The 17,132-nt window shown below is 41.2% G+C and overlaps 1 protein-coding gene across 11 annotated transcripts in view; it reads left to right on the top strand.

The window, feature by feature from the left end:
* Positions 1–15,291, top strand: part of LOC101742943 (neuroligin-1) — a 111,538-nt gene extending 96,247 nt beyond the window's left edge. For 10 of the 11 annotated variants that reach the window (XM_038021860.2, XM_062677124.1, XM_038021858.2 and 7 more), the window contains 4 exons: positions 4,864–5,059; positions 8,776–8,906; positions 11,822–11,901; positions 12,293–15,291. In XM_038021860.2, the coding sequence (XP_037877788.1) occupies positions 4,864–5,059; positions 8,776–8,906; positions 11,822–11,901; positions 12,293–12,391 (506 nt within the window). In that variant the 3' untranslated portion in view covers positions 12,392–15,291. Of the gene's footprint in view, positions 1–4,863; positions 5,060–8,775; positions 8,907–11,821; positions 11,902–12,287 lie in introns of all 11 variants that reach the window. The other variant, XM_038021861.2, reaches the window with a different exon arrangement.
* The last annotated feature ends 1,841 nt before the right edge of the window (positions 15,292–17,132 follow it).

Below are 17,132 nucleotides of genomic sequence, written 5' to 3'. Positions count from 1 at the left end.
CTAATATCGAAGCATCAGTGTGCCGAATCTCACTGACGGGACACGCGCCGATCGTTATCGCGTCCGTTTATCTTCCACCGGATAAGATCGTTCTAAGCAGTGATATCGAGGCGCTGCTCGGTATGGGGAGCTCTGTCATTCTGGCGGGCGACCTAAATTGTAAACACATCAGGTGGAACTCACACACCACAACCCCGAATGGCAGGCGGCTTGACGCGTTAGTCGATGATCTCGCCTTCGATATCGTCGCTCCGCTAACCCCGACTCACTACCCGCTAAATATCGCGCATCGCCCGGATATACTCGACATAGCGTTATTAAAAAACGTAACTCTGCGCTTACACTCGATCGAAGTAGTTTCAGAGTTAGATTCAGACCACCGTCCCGTCGTTATGAAGCTCGGTCGCGCTCCCGATTCCGTTCCCGTCACGAGGACTGTGGTGGATTGGCACACGCTGGGCATCAGCCTGGCTGAATCTGATCCACCATCGCTTCCGTTTAGTCCGGACTCTATCCCGTCTCCTCAGGATACCGCTGAAGCCATAGACATCGTAACGTCACACATCACCTCGACATTAGATAGGTCATCGAAGCAAGTTGTAGCGGAGGACTTCCTTCACCGCTTCAAATTGCCCGACGATATTAGGGAACTCCTTAGAGCTAAGAACGCCTCGATCCGTGCGTACGATAGGTATCCTACCGCGGAAAATCGTATTCGAATGCGTGCCCTACAACGCGACGTAAAGTCTCGCATCACCGAAGTCCGAGATGCCAGATGGTCTGATTTCTTAGAAGGACTCGCGCCCTCTCAAAGGTCTTACTACCGCTTAGCTCGTACTCTCAAATCGGATACGGTAGTAACTATGCCCCCCCTCGTAGGCCCCTCAGGCCGACTCGCGGCGTTCGATGATGACGAAAAAGCAGAGCTGCTGGCCGATACATTGCAAACCCAGTGCACGCCCAGCACTCAATCCGTGGACCCTGTTCATGTAGAATTAGTAGACAGTGAGGTAGAACGCAGAGCCTCCTTGCCACCCTCTGATGCGTTACCACCCGTCACCCCGATGGAAGTTAAAGACTTGATCAAAGACCTACGTCCTCGCAAGGCTCCCGGTTCCGACGGTATATCCAACCGCGTTATTAAACTTCTACCCGTCCAACTCATCGTGATGTTGGCATCTATTTTCAATGCCGCTATGGCGAACTGTATCTTTCCCGCGGTGTGGAAAGAAGCGGACGTTATCGGCATACATAAACCCGGTAAACCAAAAAATCATCCGACGAGCTACCGCCCGATTAGCCTCCTCATGTCTCTAGGCAAACTGTATGAGCGTCTGCTCTACAAACGCCTCAGAGACTTCGTCTCATCCAAGGGCATTCTTATCGATGAACAATTCGGATTCCGTACAAATCACTCATGCGTTCAACAGGTGCACCGCCTCACGGAGCACATTCTTGTGGGGCTTAATCGACCAAAACCGTTATACACGGGAGCTCTCTTCTTCGACGTCGCAAAAGCGTTCGACAAAGTCTGGCACAATGGTTTGATTTTCAAACTATTCAACATGGGCGTGCCGGATAGTCTCGTGCTCATCATACGGGACTTCTTGTCGAACCGCTCTTTTCGATATCGAGTCGAGGAAACCCGCTCCTCCCCACGACCTCTCACAGCTGGAGTCCCGCAAGGCTCTGTCCTCTCACCCCTCCTATTTAGCTTATTCGTCAACGATATTCCCCGGTCGCCGCCGACCCATTTAGCTTTATTCGCCGACGACACGACTGTTTACTATTCTAGTAGAAATAAGTCCCTAATCGCGAAGAAGCTTCAGAGCGCAGCCCTAGCCCTAGGACAGTGGTTCCGAAAATGGCGCATAGACATCAACCCAGCGAAAAGTACTGCGGTGCTCTTTCAGAGGGGAAGCTCCACACGGATTTCCTCCCGGATTAGGAGGAGGAATCTCACACCCCCGATTACTCTCTTTAGACAACCCATACCCTGGGCCAGGAAGGTCAAGTACCTGGGCGTTACCCTGGATGCATCGATGACATTCCGCCCGCATATAAAATCAGTCCGTGACCGTGCCGCGTTTATTCTCGGTAGACTCTACCCCATGATCTGTAAGCGGAGTAAAATGTCCCTTCGGAACAAGGTGACACTTTACAAAACTTGCATAAGGCCCGTCATGACTTACGCGAGTGTGGTGTTCGCTCACGCGGCCCGCACACACATAGACACCCTCCAATCCCTACAATCCCGCTTTTGCAGGTTAGCTGTCGGGGCTCCGTGGTTCGTGAGGAACGTTGACCTACACGACGACCTGGGCCTCGAATCAATTCGGAAATACATGAAGTCAGCGTCGGAACGATACTTCGATAAGGCTATGCGTCATGATAATCGCCTTATCGTAGCCGCCGCTGACTACTCCCCGAATCCTGATCATGCAGGAGCCAGTCACCGTCGACGCCCTAGACACGTCCTTACGGATCCATCAGATCCAATAACCTTTGCATTAGATGCCTTCAGCTCTAATACTAGGGGCAGGCTTAGGGACCCCGGTAACCGTACTCGTCGAACTCGACAAAGAGGTCGACGTGCAACCTAACCCATGCATCAGCCCGCTGAGTTTCTCGCCGGATCTTCTCAGCGGGTCGCGATTCCGATCCGGTAGTAGATTCATTCGCGAAACAATTGCTCTTGAGTTGTTAGGTCTCCTTCGGAGGCGCTCGGGCAGTTGTTAGCAAATCCCACCCCTCTTGGCTGAGCCTTTGCTCGCCCACCTGTCCTGGTGAAACTGGAAAGGCCTTCGGGCCACCAGTAAACTTTCAATCATAAAAAAAAAAAAAAAAAATAAAAAAAAAAAAAAAAAAAGATTACCGGATGTATTAAACTTAAACGCATTTAGATCAACGCTTCACGCCTTGTCAATATTAAAATAATATGCCTCTGAAAAAGACCTTCAGTGATTTAAGCAAATCACTCATTAAGCAATAAAAGGAGCAGTTTCAGCATAATCGTCGACTGAATAACAAAAGGTAATCAGGAGGCAAACGTTCGGCCCACCATTACGGGTCGGTGCCACCACAATGTACCGCCGCCATTTTGTTCACAAGACGCCTGAGTTACTGCCGGGAACATTAACTCTTGGAACGATCTGACGTGCGTTTTAAGGCTGAGGGAATTTAATGGTTTCGCGAGTTGAGAATTTAAAGTTTGCCAGGGATTTAAGTTTACTGTGAAGTGCTTTAATGAGCTTTATGAATTTAGTTTTAAAACATTAGATTAGGGGATACCGGGAATTGAAATGAAAAGCTTACAAATTATATACTACGAGCGCGCTTGCAGCTACCTGTGCTGGTATCAAACGTTCCAGGTTTGATCCTGGACATGAATCATTGTTTTTAAATTTTCTGTTATCATTAACTTACGTAAAGTCAATACATAGAGGTAGTTTGGGTATTTTAAGTTGTTTAAAAATGTAGACGAGCTTGTCATTGTTACCAGAACGTAAAGACGAATGCCACCGCTTGTTTTGAGACAACAGGTTGTAGTTGGGACTACTAAGCAGCTTGTAGTGTAACGTGTTCACTGTGACTCACGGTTCGCATATTTTTCCTTCTCATAAAATAACAATTTCCTTCCACAGCAGTAGGCTACCGATTGAAGAAATTATTCAGTTCTGATTTGAATTAAAAACACAAAATTTCTAGGCAATTAAAAACTAGCATTAAACAATGAAACAGCCGAGATCTGTCCCTAATTTGTGGCGTCTTTGTTTAATTTCTAGTTTAGTTAGTTAACAATGGTTTGGGCTCGTCGGGATCGAAACAATCGTTCCTTTGTACCCGACTAATCTATATAAACCTCTACACGTTGTGCTAGAGCTGGGAAACAAACACCCTTACATTACTTTAATTATTTCATCGGGTGCATATAAAGGTATAGATACGCATTTAATGTTAAGCACGTTTTTATAATCACCATAACAAATGTGTACTCCGTCATGTACGTTAACATGTTGGGTCCCAGTTGTACTGAGACGAGATAACCTAGTGAGCACGGTATTCCCTTGTATGTTTCAACAGTAAAACCCAGTTCGTAGAGTACAGTGATCTTACTACAGTGAGATTACGGCCTCATATCTCACGCCATGCGCCATCTTATTGTTGTGGACGTTTGAAATTGTGTATCGTCGATCGTGTAGCATCGAACTGAGTGACGTCACGTCCCTAGCCGTTTTGTCGGGAATAGGCCGTGTGGGCCATTCATTTGAGGTTTCCTTTTATAAGTATCCCGAGTTTGTGGATGACCCAAAGTTCGCGCGCAGTACATTTCGTTTGAGGTCAACTGGACCGTGCGTTACAGATAGGGTTTTCTTTTGTAACGATATGTCCTTTAAGGCTTAGGATTGGTTCATCGTCTTTGTGTTCACATTATTTACTTTTGTCAAAAAAATCCTTGGTATTATTAGACGAGTAGGTCTATTCTTTACAAATGTCCGAGCCCTTTAAGAAATTATATTCTATTACAGGAGTAAATGTTGCACTCTTGAACGTTCGAAATAAAGTATCTTCCTTGATAATAGGCCAATCGTCTTTTGTTAATAATTTAATGTTTAAAACGTAAATATGTCAGAATATACGACCTCGACTCATTCTACGTACAACCACTGCCTCTCCGTTGTCCGTCTATAATAGTGATATCCTTGACTTACTAATTCAATCATCACACAATTTTTTGCAATCCTGGTTTGACTTCCACGGAGTGCGCATGTACGCGACAGTGACGACAAGAAGAACATTTTACTACGACTTTTGATGAAAGTTTACATTATGGTATTATAATTAAACCATTTTTATTCATAGGAGAGATCTTCCCAGAGCTCTATACAACTACAGCAGCTTTGGATGATGATGAAGAAATTTCCGAAGCAGAAGAAGATTCTTCAGAGGTAGAGGAGTGCGAGCCTTCCCCCTCCCCGCGACCCGCTCTGTCGGCTCTCCCTTCCCTGCAGCCCACGCCTAAAGAAGACTCACTCACGTTAGACTCACAATATTACAGGTACAGGTTTTGTATAAATCACTCTATTCCAAACATATCGCAACTGTGGTAAAGTATCGGCTGCAAATGATCAAGTGCACTGTAATGTAGTAAAATCTACATGTACATCACATCTCATTCACATACTTCTGTCACGCCACTGATACTGACTTGTACTCATCGGATATTTATTGATGTAGAAAGGAAAATGACCAGACGGATACAACAGGATGAGTTCCGCCACCCAATTTAAGACAACCCAATCGAGGTCCAGATTCAACAGTATTACTTACACGGCTGTCTAACTCTTAAAAGCAGCAGAAATACGTGACTTTTGATTACACAGTAAATTCGGCAGATTTGATTTTGTCTCCACGACGTCATTCCCTGGCCTGGAGATGTTCGTATATTTACATACCCTGTGTATGAAAGTAATGAAGTTTTCTCCTTTTAATTTTGTGCTCGATCTAGAGGCCTGCCTTCGTTCGCAAGCAGCTGGCAGACGCCTAATAACCGACACGAGCAAAACCAAAACAAACTGAACGTTTGCACACAAACATGAACAATGCTAAACTCAAATTAAACTTTCAACAAAATATAATAAATGAGATTTTGTAAATTGTATTGTATCTGTTAGAAAGAAAACGAGAATTTCACGGTCCGACGAAACGCAAGGTAACTTTTCGTAATTTCATATGAAATTTGTGGATTTTTGTTTTGGTGCGTTGGCTTTTGTTTTATTAATTTGTTTTTGTTTTTATTACGTGAATTACAAATCTAATAATACATTTTAGCAAAAAAACTAACACAAAAAATAATAACTAAGACATGATAAGTTTGTTGATTGTTTGATAGATACATACATAATAATATGTTCGATTCCTGTCACATACAAAGTTTGACTCGTATTTGTATATGTATGAATAATTTTTATTCCAGCAGATTTCTTTTCAACCTAATGCGAGTTTAAACTAATTCGTCAATCGCAAGATCAGTTGGGCCTGCTCCTTAGACTTTATACAAACGTAGATGGTAAGGCACCCTCTGGCTCTGTTGTCGTAACGCGCCTACCCGGACGTGTAGGCGAGCTCAGCACCTTAGGCCAAGCCCTGTCTTTTGATGATGATAGAAAGGCAAAGTTATTAGCCGATACACAGCAAGAGCAGTGCACCACCAGTGCTATATATATAAACTCTCTCCAGGTCATCCAATCCCGTTTCTGTAAGATAGCCTTTGGAGCACCGTAGTACGTGAGGAATGTTGACCTTCACGACGATCTAAATTTAGAACCGATAGGTACATAAGTATCTTAAGGTAGCGTCAGAATGCTACTTCGACACAGGGTCACGACATGATAATCCTCTTATCGTGGCTGCCGCTAATTACCTATCCGACCCAGGCGACGCCACGACGGAGCAACTCAAAGCCGCTGTCGCTCGAAACATGTCTTGTCGGAACCCCCGGATTCTCATTTGGTGCTTTTAGCCCCTCAAGCACCGATCACCGTCCTCGAGAAGGGTTTGGTGATTGAACTAACTCATATACACAGCCCACTTAGTATCTCGCCGGATCTTCTCAGTGGGTCGCGATTCCGATCCGGTGGTAGTTTCTGGTAATCACTGCTCTTACTAGGGCTAGTGCTAGCAAATTCGTTCAGGTTGAGCCCATGAGCATGAGCACGGATAATTTAGATTTCAGGAGCCCTCAAAGTACAATGAGGATGGACGATTCGAGAAGAAGTCAGTTGCTAAGTTAATAAGTAGAACAGAAGTTACTACAACACAGTTTGTATATTGCTTTGTTAAAGCTTTCAACTTTCCTAAAATGTGTTGGTTGATGTTTAGACATGTTGCATTGTTGCACTTTCGTGTTGCTTACAACGTAACTCCACTGATAGGAGAAACTCGATAAAAGTTTTCCAACTATTATTTAAACCAAATATTTTCGCGTAGTATTGACTTGTTGGAACTTACGTGAACTTTTCCGAAGCACTAGGAATCTTGTTCTTTAGTTAATTTGCTCAATGATATATTGATCACTTTTGAACGACTTAAGTTTGTATGCAGTGAACTTTCGACGAAAACAACTACTTTTGATACGTTTAGCTTTGTGTGAGATCACTAGAACAGGATAGATTAGGATTTAGTTTAATTTAAACTTGTTTTTATTGTCGGAAATCCAACAGAATTTTGTCTTTCTAAATTTCCGGGCGAACAAATACTTCGCGATAATTCGCGAATCAGTTCACGTTAATTTTGCACTTTGTGTACTTTTTCGATAAAAGAAATTGGTAAGTGTTTTTAATATTATAATATCACGTTGACTGATAGCGTGATTAGATGTGAAGGTATAAAACATATCATTAATACAATTCTGCAAAGAAAAATGGGTTACGAAAGTAATCTTTGTGTTTTAAATTTTACAACTATAAAATTATGGGCACAAAATACGTCCATCGAAAATCTGTCAACAGCGCTTTCTGTTGTTCTTTTGAACATTAATGTATGTATTTTGCATCGAGATAGCTTAGATAGACAAGTAGAGTTGCAGACGGCGTAGCGGGCACGATGTAGGTGTTTTATCAAACGCATATTTATCTTCCTTCATAGCAGACACTCAAAGTAACCAAAAATACTTTTTTCGGACTCCTTTTTCGCCACTTCATTAGCTTTTCATTACCTGAATCAACTATACTCAACCACAAAATATTGCAAGTACCAAAACCAGACTTGCACTGTTACTCCCAACTGTTATTCGTGTTTACTAAGGGCGCCGGTGGCTCACAACCGAACATTAAATCCACAAGTCGACACGACTGAAGCGTGTGACATTTATTATTTTAATTCTCATAATACCGAACCTCCCCACGGTGCAGTGCATACATCGCGTCATGCGCGTCACACGAAACCCGACACGGGGCAAGATGGATCGTGGCATTACAGAGCGAACTTGTAATTTCCTTAATGTGTTTACCTTCGTGTTTACCCCCGTGAGTTTTGTCCCAAAACGCGGTAATGCGGGCCATTTCTCAGTTGTGCCGTTTTTTCCTGAATCCCTCCAGATAACGATAATGGATGACGTGGAGATGTCGAGGAATTAACTGGACTTGGCACTCGCCAATAATGGCTGCCATAACTCAACTTCTGATGCTGAGGAGAATATCAATTGTCTTTTGAGAATAAAGAGCTGCAGAGTCTGCAGGTTAATTCCGAAAACGGGGCGGTATTAATTGCCCGTCTAGGTTTTAATTACAAAAAGTTTGGAGTGAAAATTAGAGATAAATTATTAGTTTTCGTAAATTAAAATTGGACACGTATTTTAAAAGAGGGTAAAGAAGTTTAAAAACATCGCGGTTAAGTACATTCGGAGAATCTGGTGCTACTTGTGTTCTGCTATACGTTGAGGTACAATGTCAGATATTTTTTACTTCCAAAATGAACAATGCAAAGCTCTATTCAGTCTAATGTGTGAAGCGAGTATACTGTATACGAGTATATGTACATATAGAAGTAGAACAAGAATATAATATACATATACTTATGGAAGGTTAACAAATACTTTAAATATAGTTCTGAGTACTATTTAACCGTTATTTATGTAAAGACAGTCAAGTCTACTTAAAATCAAACTTAAATTCAATTCACCAAAAAGAGTTTTCAATAATTTTCTACTGTGCTCGACTTCACAGAACGAGTAATCAATGATTGATCTAATACTATTACTTTGTATGATAACAGCTACACAATAGCCCTGGGCGTGACAGTCGGCGCTGGGTGCTTCCTGCTGGCTCTAAATATGCTGGTCTTCGCAGGAATCTACCTGCAGAGAGGAAGACGTCGAAGTAGTCACAGGAGAACGAGGAGAGAAGGTGAATGGATTTGTGTATAACCCTACCGCAACTTAGTTTTCTTAGTAGACTCTACAATAAGTCATAAATAAAATATAAATAAAAAATAAATAAAATTATTTATTAAGAAGGGAAAAAATCGAATGTAAAATGACAAATAGTTATTATGGTACCCACCTCTTTATCAAGTTATTATTTGAAGTATGTTATGAAGGAAGGTAGGAGTAGGAGTAGGATGTCTGTACACCGTCGTGTCTGTAGCTGTTTACGTTTAGTGGCGTTGTACTGTTGTAGAAGTAGGGACGACGCTCAGCAACCTGCTAATTACGATAATGAAGAACTCATGCGTGATCACGTAGCTCATTCGTGCAAAGTCTATATATTTTATTGAGTTGCAAGCGTGCGAAAAAACATAAAAAACCTATTCTCGTTCTCGAGTCAAGGAAAGTGAACGAACAAGACGAGTTCCGTTCATTTAATTTCCGAACTCAATCTAGAGCCACACAGAACCAGCCATAAACATTGCCTCGCCAAAATAGAATCGCGCCCTTTCAAAACCGATCCGTTTCGTCGGAGGCTCCCGCAGTTCACAGCCACATAAAAATGGAATGCTCATTTTGCGAGTGGACGGGGTTCTAGCGGCGTCGTAAACTAGCAGAGTTACTGGCGACCGCTGGTCAGAGGTTCCCAACCGGGAAATTAATTGAGCGTACTGGATATTTTATTGATATTACTTGACTAGAGCGGTTCGTACATTCCTACCTAGACCTATTGGGTGTAAAACTTGTGTTCTTGCAAAGCACACGGTAGATAAAGTGTATATGAAAAACTTTCCATGTTTTTTTTCCGATGTCCGAGTCCGATGGTAAGTAGTAGCCGTCATTAATGGGTATTAGCATTTAATACAATCATCATCACAAAAACTGCGAAGTAAAGTTGTAGAAAATATGATGATACAAATATTCCAAATTAATTCATTGTAACAGACGCTTATGACTCCCGGAAGCTGCATAATATTCATGATTCTATTTTAGAAGTACAAAATAGTACGCAGAAGCACTATCATAACATAAATAATAATATATAATTACAAGTGGCGCGGACGGCGTTGTGTAGCAAGTGCTGGATGACCGGTCCTCAGTACTCTGCTACTTTGCACTTATTTTTTTCTTTTTATGCTGAGAGCCTTGAGAGGCTATGTCAGCGTTACCGGACGAGTAGGTGAGCTCACGAGGCTCAAACCTGACGTTGTTGCTGACACTGGCCTTTGCAAGAGCAGTGCTACGCAGAATCTACCGCCGGATCGGAAACGCGACCCACTGAGTAGATCCGGCGAGAGACTTAGTGGGCTCACTTTGCGCATTGTGTATATATCTATATTTATAACAATTTCAACATTAGGTCTCGATTGTTTAAAATCCGATTCAGTCCGTCGTAGCTGATAACCACATCTATCAAACTTTGGTAACCAAAAATCTCCTTGATGTTTAAGCGACACGCGCAAACTCAATAAAGTCCCGACCGTCATAATCTTCAAATGTTCAATTCACGGTGCAACGGTAGCATACGGTATGTACACAATGGACTAGATCCGATTAACTTGAAAACTTACACATGCATGAAGAGTCGATGACAATATTGTATTGTCATTTTAATTTTAATTTTATAATATCTTTCTTCTTATATTCAGACCAGTATCCAGAAGATAAAAAAGACGAAAATAATTGAATGTTCGATTTACTACTTAAGGTTTTTGTCTGGTTTCTAACCCAAGTGTGCTACTGTTCTTCGTTTATATTTTAACACGCGATGGTATTCCTTCGTGACGCAGAACATTCGTAAGCCCATGCCCATGTCATTTAGTATCATTCAATCCAAACCTAAGCAACTGGAAAACATTATTTATGTGAATCCACAAACATAGTATACCCATAAAATGGAAAAATTAAAGTAAGCTGAATCGTTGTTAGTACAATAAACAAAAGTTCTGCTCTATAAATGCAGTAAATCAGAGGAAACGGAAGCGTTATCAAAGGAATGTTAAATCAGACTAAGCGAACTCTTGCCAAGCGGGATCGTTCCGATACGTTCCGATGTACGTAAATTAATGTTCAATAGAAGTAGAGAATTGCCATTTCTAGAAGGTTCTATGAAATTAACGGAGAGTGAAACGGTTTTTTTGCGCAAACATCCATAAAGTTGCGAAGTGATGGCGAGTTGTAACGGAACTGTAGACGTGTGGAAGTTTCCTTTGTAGACGGTTTTTATTTTAGACAGCAACAGTGTTTCTCGTAAAACGGTTCTAACCTACATTGTTAAACCCATTAGTTGCACACCGTGCTCAAATACTTACTGTTTGTGCATAGTAAAATTTTACTGCAGCCGAATTTGGACTTCGTTCTTTCATATCGTTTTTTTTGTTTTTTTTTTTCAAATCAAAGCCAAAAAATCAAAACAACACAATAATAATATACTTAGACATAAAATATAATTATCTAATAATATCTTTTTACTGGTGGTAGAACCTCTTGTGAGTCCGCACGGGTAGGTACTACCGCCCCGCTTATTTCTGCCGTGAAGCAGTAATGCGTTTCGGCTTGAAGGGTGGGGCAGCCGTTGTGACTATACTGAGACCTTAGAACTATATCTCAAGATGTGTGGCGCATTTACGTTGTAGATGTCTATGGGCTCCAGTAACCACTTAACACCAGGTGGGCTGTGAGCTCGTCCACACATCTAAGCAATAAAAAAATAAAAAAATCTTATTGTACGTGTCATATTCTTTCAAATCCATTTGTTAACGTCTTCCGGTACATACTGTAAATAATGAACTAGATTTCTAGGTCTTCATTGTCCATAAACTTTTCTAAGGAACTTATACATATTTTCCGAAATGTTCGTTAGGTTAATTTATTTATTTACATTTGGTCTCTCAGGTAGCAGCAATAGCCGAGCTGGAGACTCTCTGAACAGTGACCCTGCAACAGTGACGTCACCACGGAAGAGTACTCTCAAGGTAATGTCAGAGATATAGTAGTGTTCATTGATTTAAAAGTAATAAAAGTATTTTTTATTAAGCCTGTGGTCACAGATAAAGTAAGGAGTGGGACTTACCGGAATCATCGACCGTGTCAATGGCAATGTTAAATTATTAAATGGGAACAAAATAAGTCACTTATTTTCGTACAGAAATTTATAATTTTGAAAGTAACTGCAAAAATAGCAGTGTGTACCCGTCTCGAGCCTGCGAACTCTCTCACATCAGAGCCACAGTTGATGCTATTAGGGCACGGGTGGGCACAAGACATATAATACCACCTCCATACTTCTGCCAACTAAAGAACAAATTGCATTTCATTAATACATGTACACTCTCCAAGCTAATGTCGAAGTACTTCACAGCGCAGCAGCGAGTCAGAGCTAAAGGAAAGGTCGAGTACCATGCCTCCACCGAAAAAACGGGTTCAGATACAAGAGATCTCCGTATAGAGCATGGCTTTCAATGAGAAGATATCCAAAGACATCAATAGGGGTCTCACTATTTATTACCAAGTCGCACAGCACACAAAAACATCGGAAAAGGTCGAGTCTTCGTCTGGCATAAACGAAGCTTTTGAGTTTCGTGATGACCGTTGGTTTGTGTGTCACTCGTGTGTTGCTCGTGTGCCGGCTCGTGTCGTCGTGGGAGCAGTTGGACGGTATAATTAAATGACACAAAGTGTTCTAACGTGACACAAATGACAGACACGATTAACAGTAGTTGTGTAAGCCGGTCCTTACTGTAGTGTGTGTAGTGATGTGCTCCGTGTCAGTTTTGTCTGATGATCGGTCAGTCCCTATCTATAGTTTGAGAAACGTTTGCGATGTGCATGCATGCTGTCACTGTGGCCTGCGCTGCGTACAGTCTACAGTCTACAGTCCACAGCACGGCCACGCCGAGCGCGCCATCGACGCCGCCACTACCGATCGTCAAGATATAACTATACGGCACGTACACATGTGTGCACGCGTGTCACGCAAGTGTGGGTATTACGTACCGCGATGTTTGTGTTTAGTGCTTTGTAAGTTTTGGTGTAAATTTTAATATTTGATCTTTAGACGGTTAAGATAATGTAAATTATACTTTTCTTCAATTTTTTTTTTGGTCTACTAATGCAACTGAAATGCTTCCCTGTGTCTGTCACATACTTATAATATATTCAATACTAGAATTAAAGCTTCCTCGAAGCGATCAGAAACAAAAGTACCTACAAACACGAGTGGACAAAAGACGCGCGCGCACCGAACTTCCATATAATAGTATTTTATATTATGGTGTAAAAGGCTTGATATATAACCTTTACACAATTTACCTAATCCAATGGTACATTCATTGTGCTATGCAAGCAGTCATCATATATTTTTCAAAATTCTTAAACGACTATCTTTGCTACCAAGCTGTAAAATCGTACTGCAAGTAGCAAATAATTAATGAATATACTCTTGGTCACAAAGTATTATTACCTACCTCACTCACCATGAAGTCGTAACAATTATCTAGTATCCTTTTCCTATTTTTGTTATAATATGTTGGATTATTATTGAAACCTGTGTTGAATTTGTAATTCAGAAATAATGAAACATCTTGCATTTTCTCTGAACTCTGTGCTACAGGCACTATAACAAGTCGATTCTGTTGTAGAGTCTTTAGTTCGTAAAATCATAATTAAATGAACATACTGTCATACTCATCACAGCAGAAATACTCGACAAACAAATATTGACATCGACAGTAACAGTGTCGAGAGCACCAAGAGTGTTAACAGATTGTGAATATAGCTCGGATCCCCAAGTATACAGCTCTGAGAATTATTCGCGTGACTTACTACAATTAAAATGTCGTGGAAAGTTCCCGAAGTCCCGATGTAACGTTTTGAACGAGTCTCGGTTCCTCGAATACTTTTTGTCAGTTTATTGATCACTCTCAAGATAAGGTAATTTGTGCTCGTTTTGAAGCAAATCTTACAGTTGAAATGTAACTGATATTGCGGGATATGATGATCTTGTGGTTGGTTACGTAATCCGATGTTCTGGTCAAGTTCTTAATTTTTTGTCCAAACTTATTGGAATGATCACGAACACTAATAATTGCCAAATCCGTGGAGCCGCCGCGCCGTACAGTGCAGCCTGCTCTGTGCCTGTGAGAGATAAACTGTGACACATTTCGGCTGTGTGAGAGACTTTTATTTAGTTTGAGTTTACGTAAAACACATATTTCAATACACATCAATACCTATGAAATACTTTTAAAATGTATGTATGTATTAAGTATATGTATGAATGTTTAATCTAATAAACGTCATTGTAGTGTTGTGTGATGCGTAATTGAAATGAATTGAACTTTTATATTTCGAAAATAATGTATGTACTATACATATTGATATATATATATATATATATAAAATGAATATGTTGTACCAATACTTGAGTGTAGCGTACAAAGTTGGTTCGCTTAATGTTGACCGTACTAACGTCGGAGTAGTATTGAGTTGTGTGCTCGGTGGACCGACCGGTCGGGCAGGTTCAATTCCTTCAGTTTTTACGGATCGTAGACGTAAATGAAACTACTTTTACATTTTCTTCTCCATGAATCGCGACGAAAGATATCACAAATAATGAAATAACGGGCTCGGAGTCAGCAAGTCCTGGGCAGGTGGTGCCAACTATTTTATAACATTTGGAAAAATTGCTTTATTTTCCTACACTTGCGCACTTTCACAGACGCTAGACGTTTAAGGAGTTACCATTACTATACGTTGAAACCTAAAGAAACATTATTCAACCAAATAAAACAATTGGCATAACTTCGCTCCTCGTGTTACCGACAAAAATCTATAAACCTGTTATCGTGATGGTGGTGGTATAACCAAGCCAAACAAACTGCCAGATCTCACAATACTGTTGGTTGTTATTGTGTGCAAAGAAACGTAAATATCAGTTTAAAGTATTCGAGACATGAAAAATAATGAACGTGAGATGAAATCTTAAAAGTAGTTTCAGTTACAACGTAGCGAGATGAAGTGTACGGAAGCTGGAACGACTATGTGTATGTATGTATCTAGTTTTGTCGGTGTCTCTTCTTATGTTCCTAATTAAATAAAATTGTAATATAAGATCATCTTAATTAGCTAATACATGGAGTAGTACTAAATGTCGTAATTAATTTCTAAATTACATAATTAAAATAAATTAACTTGAAGGATATTGAGCTGTATGTGTAGTTATGTAAACTGTAAATATAACTGTATTCACATAGTGTTTGGTTCCACTTCATCGATTAGGTGTAATGTAAATACATATTAGGATGTCTGTATTTATCGGTATTTTCAACAAGAAGGATATCAATAAAGATCATAATTTTCTTGGATGTTATTTGTTTTATTTACCTGTATGTTTATAAAACAACTATGTACATATTTGCGTTTCGTTTCGTTTTATTTTATGCGCTCGACGTGAAGTGTCGTCAACATAAAGGAAGGTGCATACTAATAAATAAATACATATCAATGAATATTATTATTAAGCTGGTGTTCAGCAGTTGTTTGTGTATTCCTCAAGCAGTCGCACTCCGCCCCCCCCCCCCTCCACACCCCGCACTAGGGCATGGTTGCGTGCAAGTTCAATTTAACGGCATTGAGTATTAGACATATTATATAAAGTTCATTGGTGGCTGCGGTTGTATACTGCCAGTTAGACCATCTGAAGCCGTATAGACACAAACATGGAAATAGATTTGCACATAACTTTACTAGGATTAGATAAATTAAATATTAATACACCTATGTACGCAGTTCTTGAGTCAGCGACTTAAATGTTTGGGCCACACCTGTGGAATTCTCGTTTTACATAAAAGCTCGCGCTTTCAAAGAAAAGTTCAAAACACATTTAAATAATCGAAGTATCGGCCAGTATTGTCGACTCACTTTTGCCTTTTAAAAAAGAATTTATTGGTCCCTGCTGTGAACATCTTGGAGACTGGACTCCATAAACTCTTTAAAGGCCATTTTCATGGTTTTTTTATTTTTTATTGCTTAGATGTGTGGACGAGCTCACAGCCCACCTGGTGTTAAGTGGTTACTGGAGCCCATAGACATCTACAGCGTAAATGCGCCACACACCTTGAGATATAAGTTCTAAGGTCTCAAGTATACATAGTTACAACGGCTGCCCCACCCTTCAAACCGAAACGCATTATTGCTTCACGGCAGAAATAGGCGGGGCGGTGGTACCTACCCGTGCGGACTCACAAGAGGTCCTACCACCAGTTGGCTCACTGGAATTTCATTGTTTCGAAACGTTTCCTCTACGTCTGACGTCTGAGTATCCTGGCAACCTTTTACGAATATTGGGATACTTGGGGTCGGCATTCTGAGATATGTCCAATATCGCAGAAATTTGAAGGGCAAAGCAAAGTGGCGTCAATAATGATGGGAATCTTCAACAGAGCCAAACGGTATTTCACGCCCATATAAAGCTGAAGTTCAGCCTTGCGTGGAGGATTGCTCCCACCTTTTAGCCGGGGCTCTCAAATATCAGCTACAAAGACAAAACATTTCCCTGTAAAAAATTTATCCAAAATAAAGAAACAGAAATCAGCTGGAGTACGGTCTGGTTAGTATGGTCGGGAGCAGTAAGTGCTGTGCCAGGTCCGTTAAGAAACCGTTTTTTTTTTGTTGCCCTTGTAGGCAGACGAGCATACGGCCCACCTGATGGTGAGTGATTACCGTCGCCTATGGACTTCAGCAATGCCAGGGGCATAGCCAAGCCGCTGCCTACCGCTTAATACTCTCCACAAGCCTCGTTTGAAATAGGACATGTCATAGCGCTCGGGAAACACCGTGGAGGGGAGCTCATTCCATAGCCGGATGGTACGTGGCAAAAAAGGCCTCTGGAAACGCACTGTCGATGACCGCAGCGGCTCCAGGTAGTATGGATGAACTCTACTCCGGTGGCGGGCGGTGCGATGGTAAAAACGAGACGATGGTATCATCTCAAACAATTCCTCAGAGCACTCCCCATGGAACATAGTAATACGGTAAAAAATACAGAGAGAACCAAAGTCCCTCCGCAGACCCAGAGGTTCCAAACCGTACCGTAATGAACAATGCCGACACCGGGCCACCACTCCGACACTCGCACCTTGTTACGATTTTCTACTAACAGGAACTGACAGAGATTATTAAAGTAAATTCGTACAACGAAAAAACA

The sequence above is a fragment of the Bombyx mori genome, chromosome 4, assembly GCF_030269925.1.
Source record: "Bombyx mori chromosome 4, ASM3026992v2".
Lineage (NCBI taxonomy): Eukaryota > Metazoa > Arthropoda > Insecta > Lepidoptera > Bombycidae > Bombyx > Bombyx mori.
The sequence above is the reverse complement of the archived record's forward strand: the minus strand, read 5'-3'. Positions and strand labels throughout refer to the sequence as shown.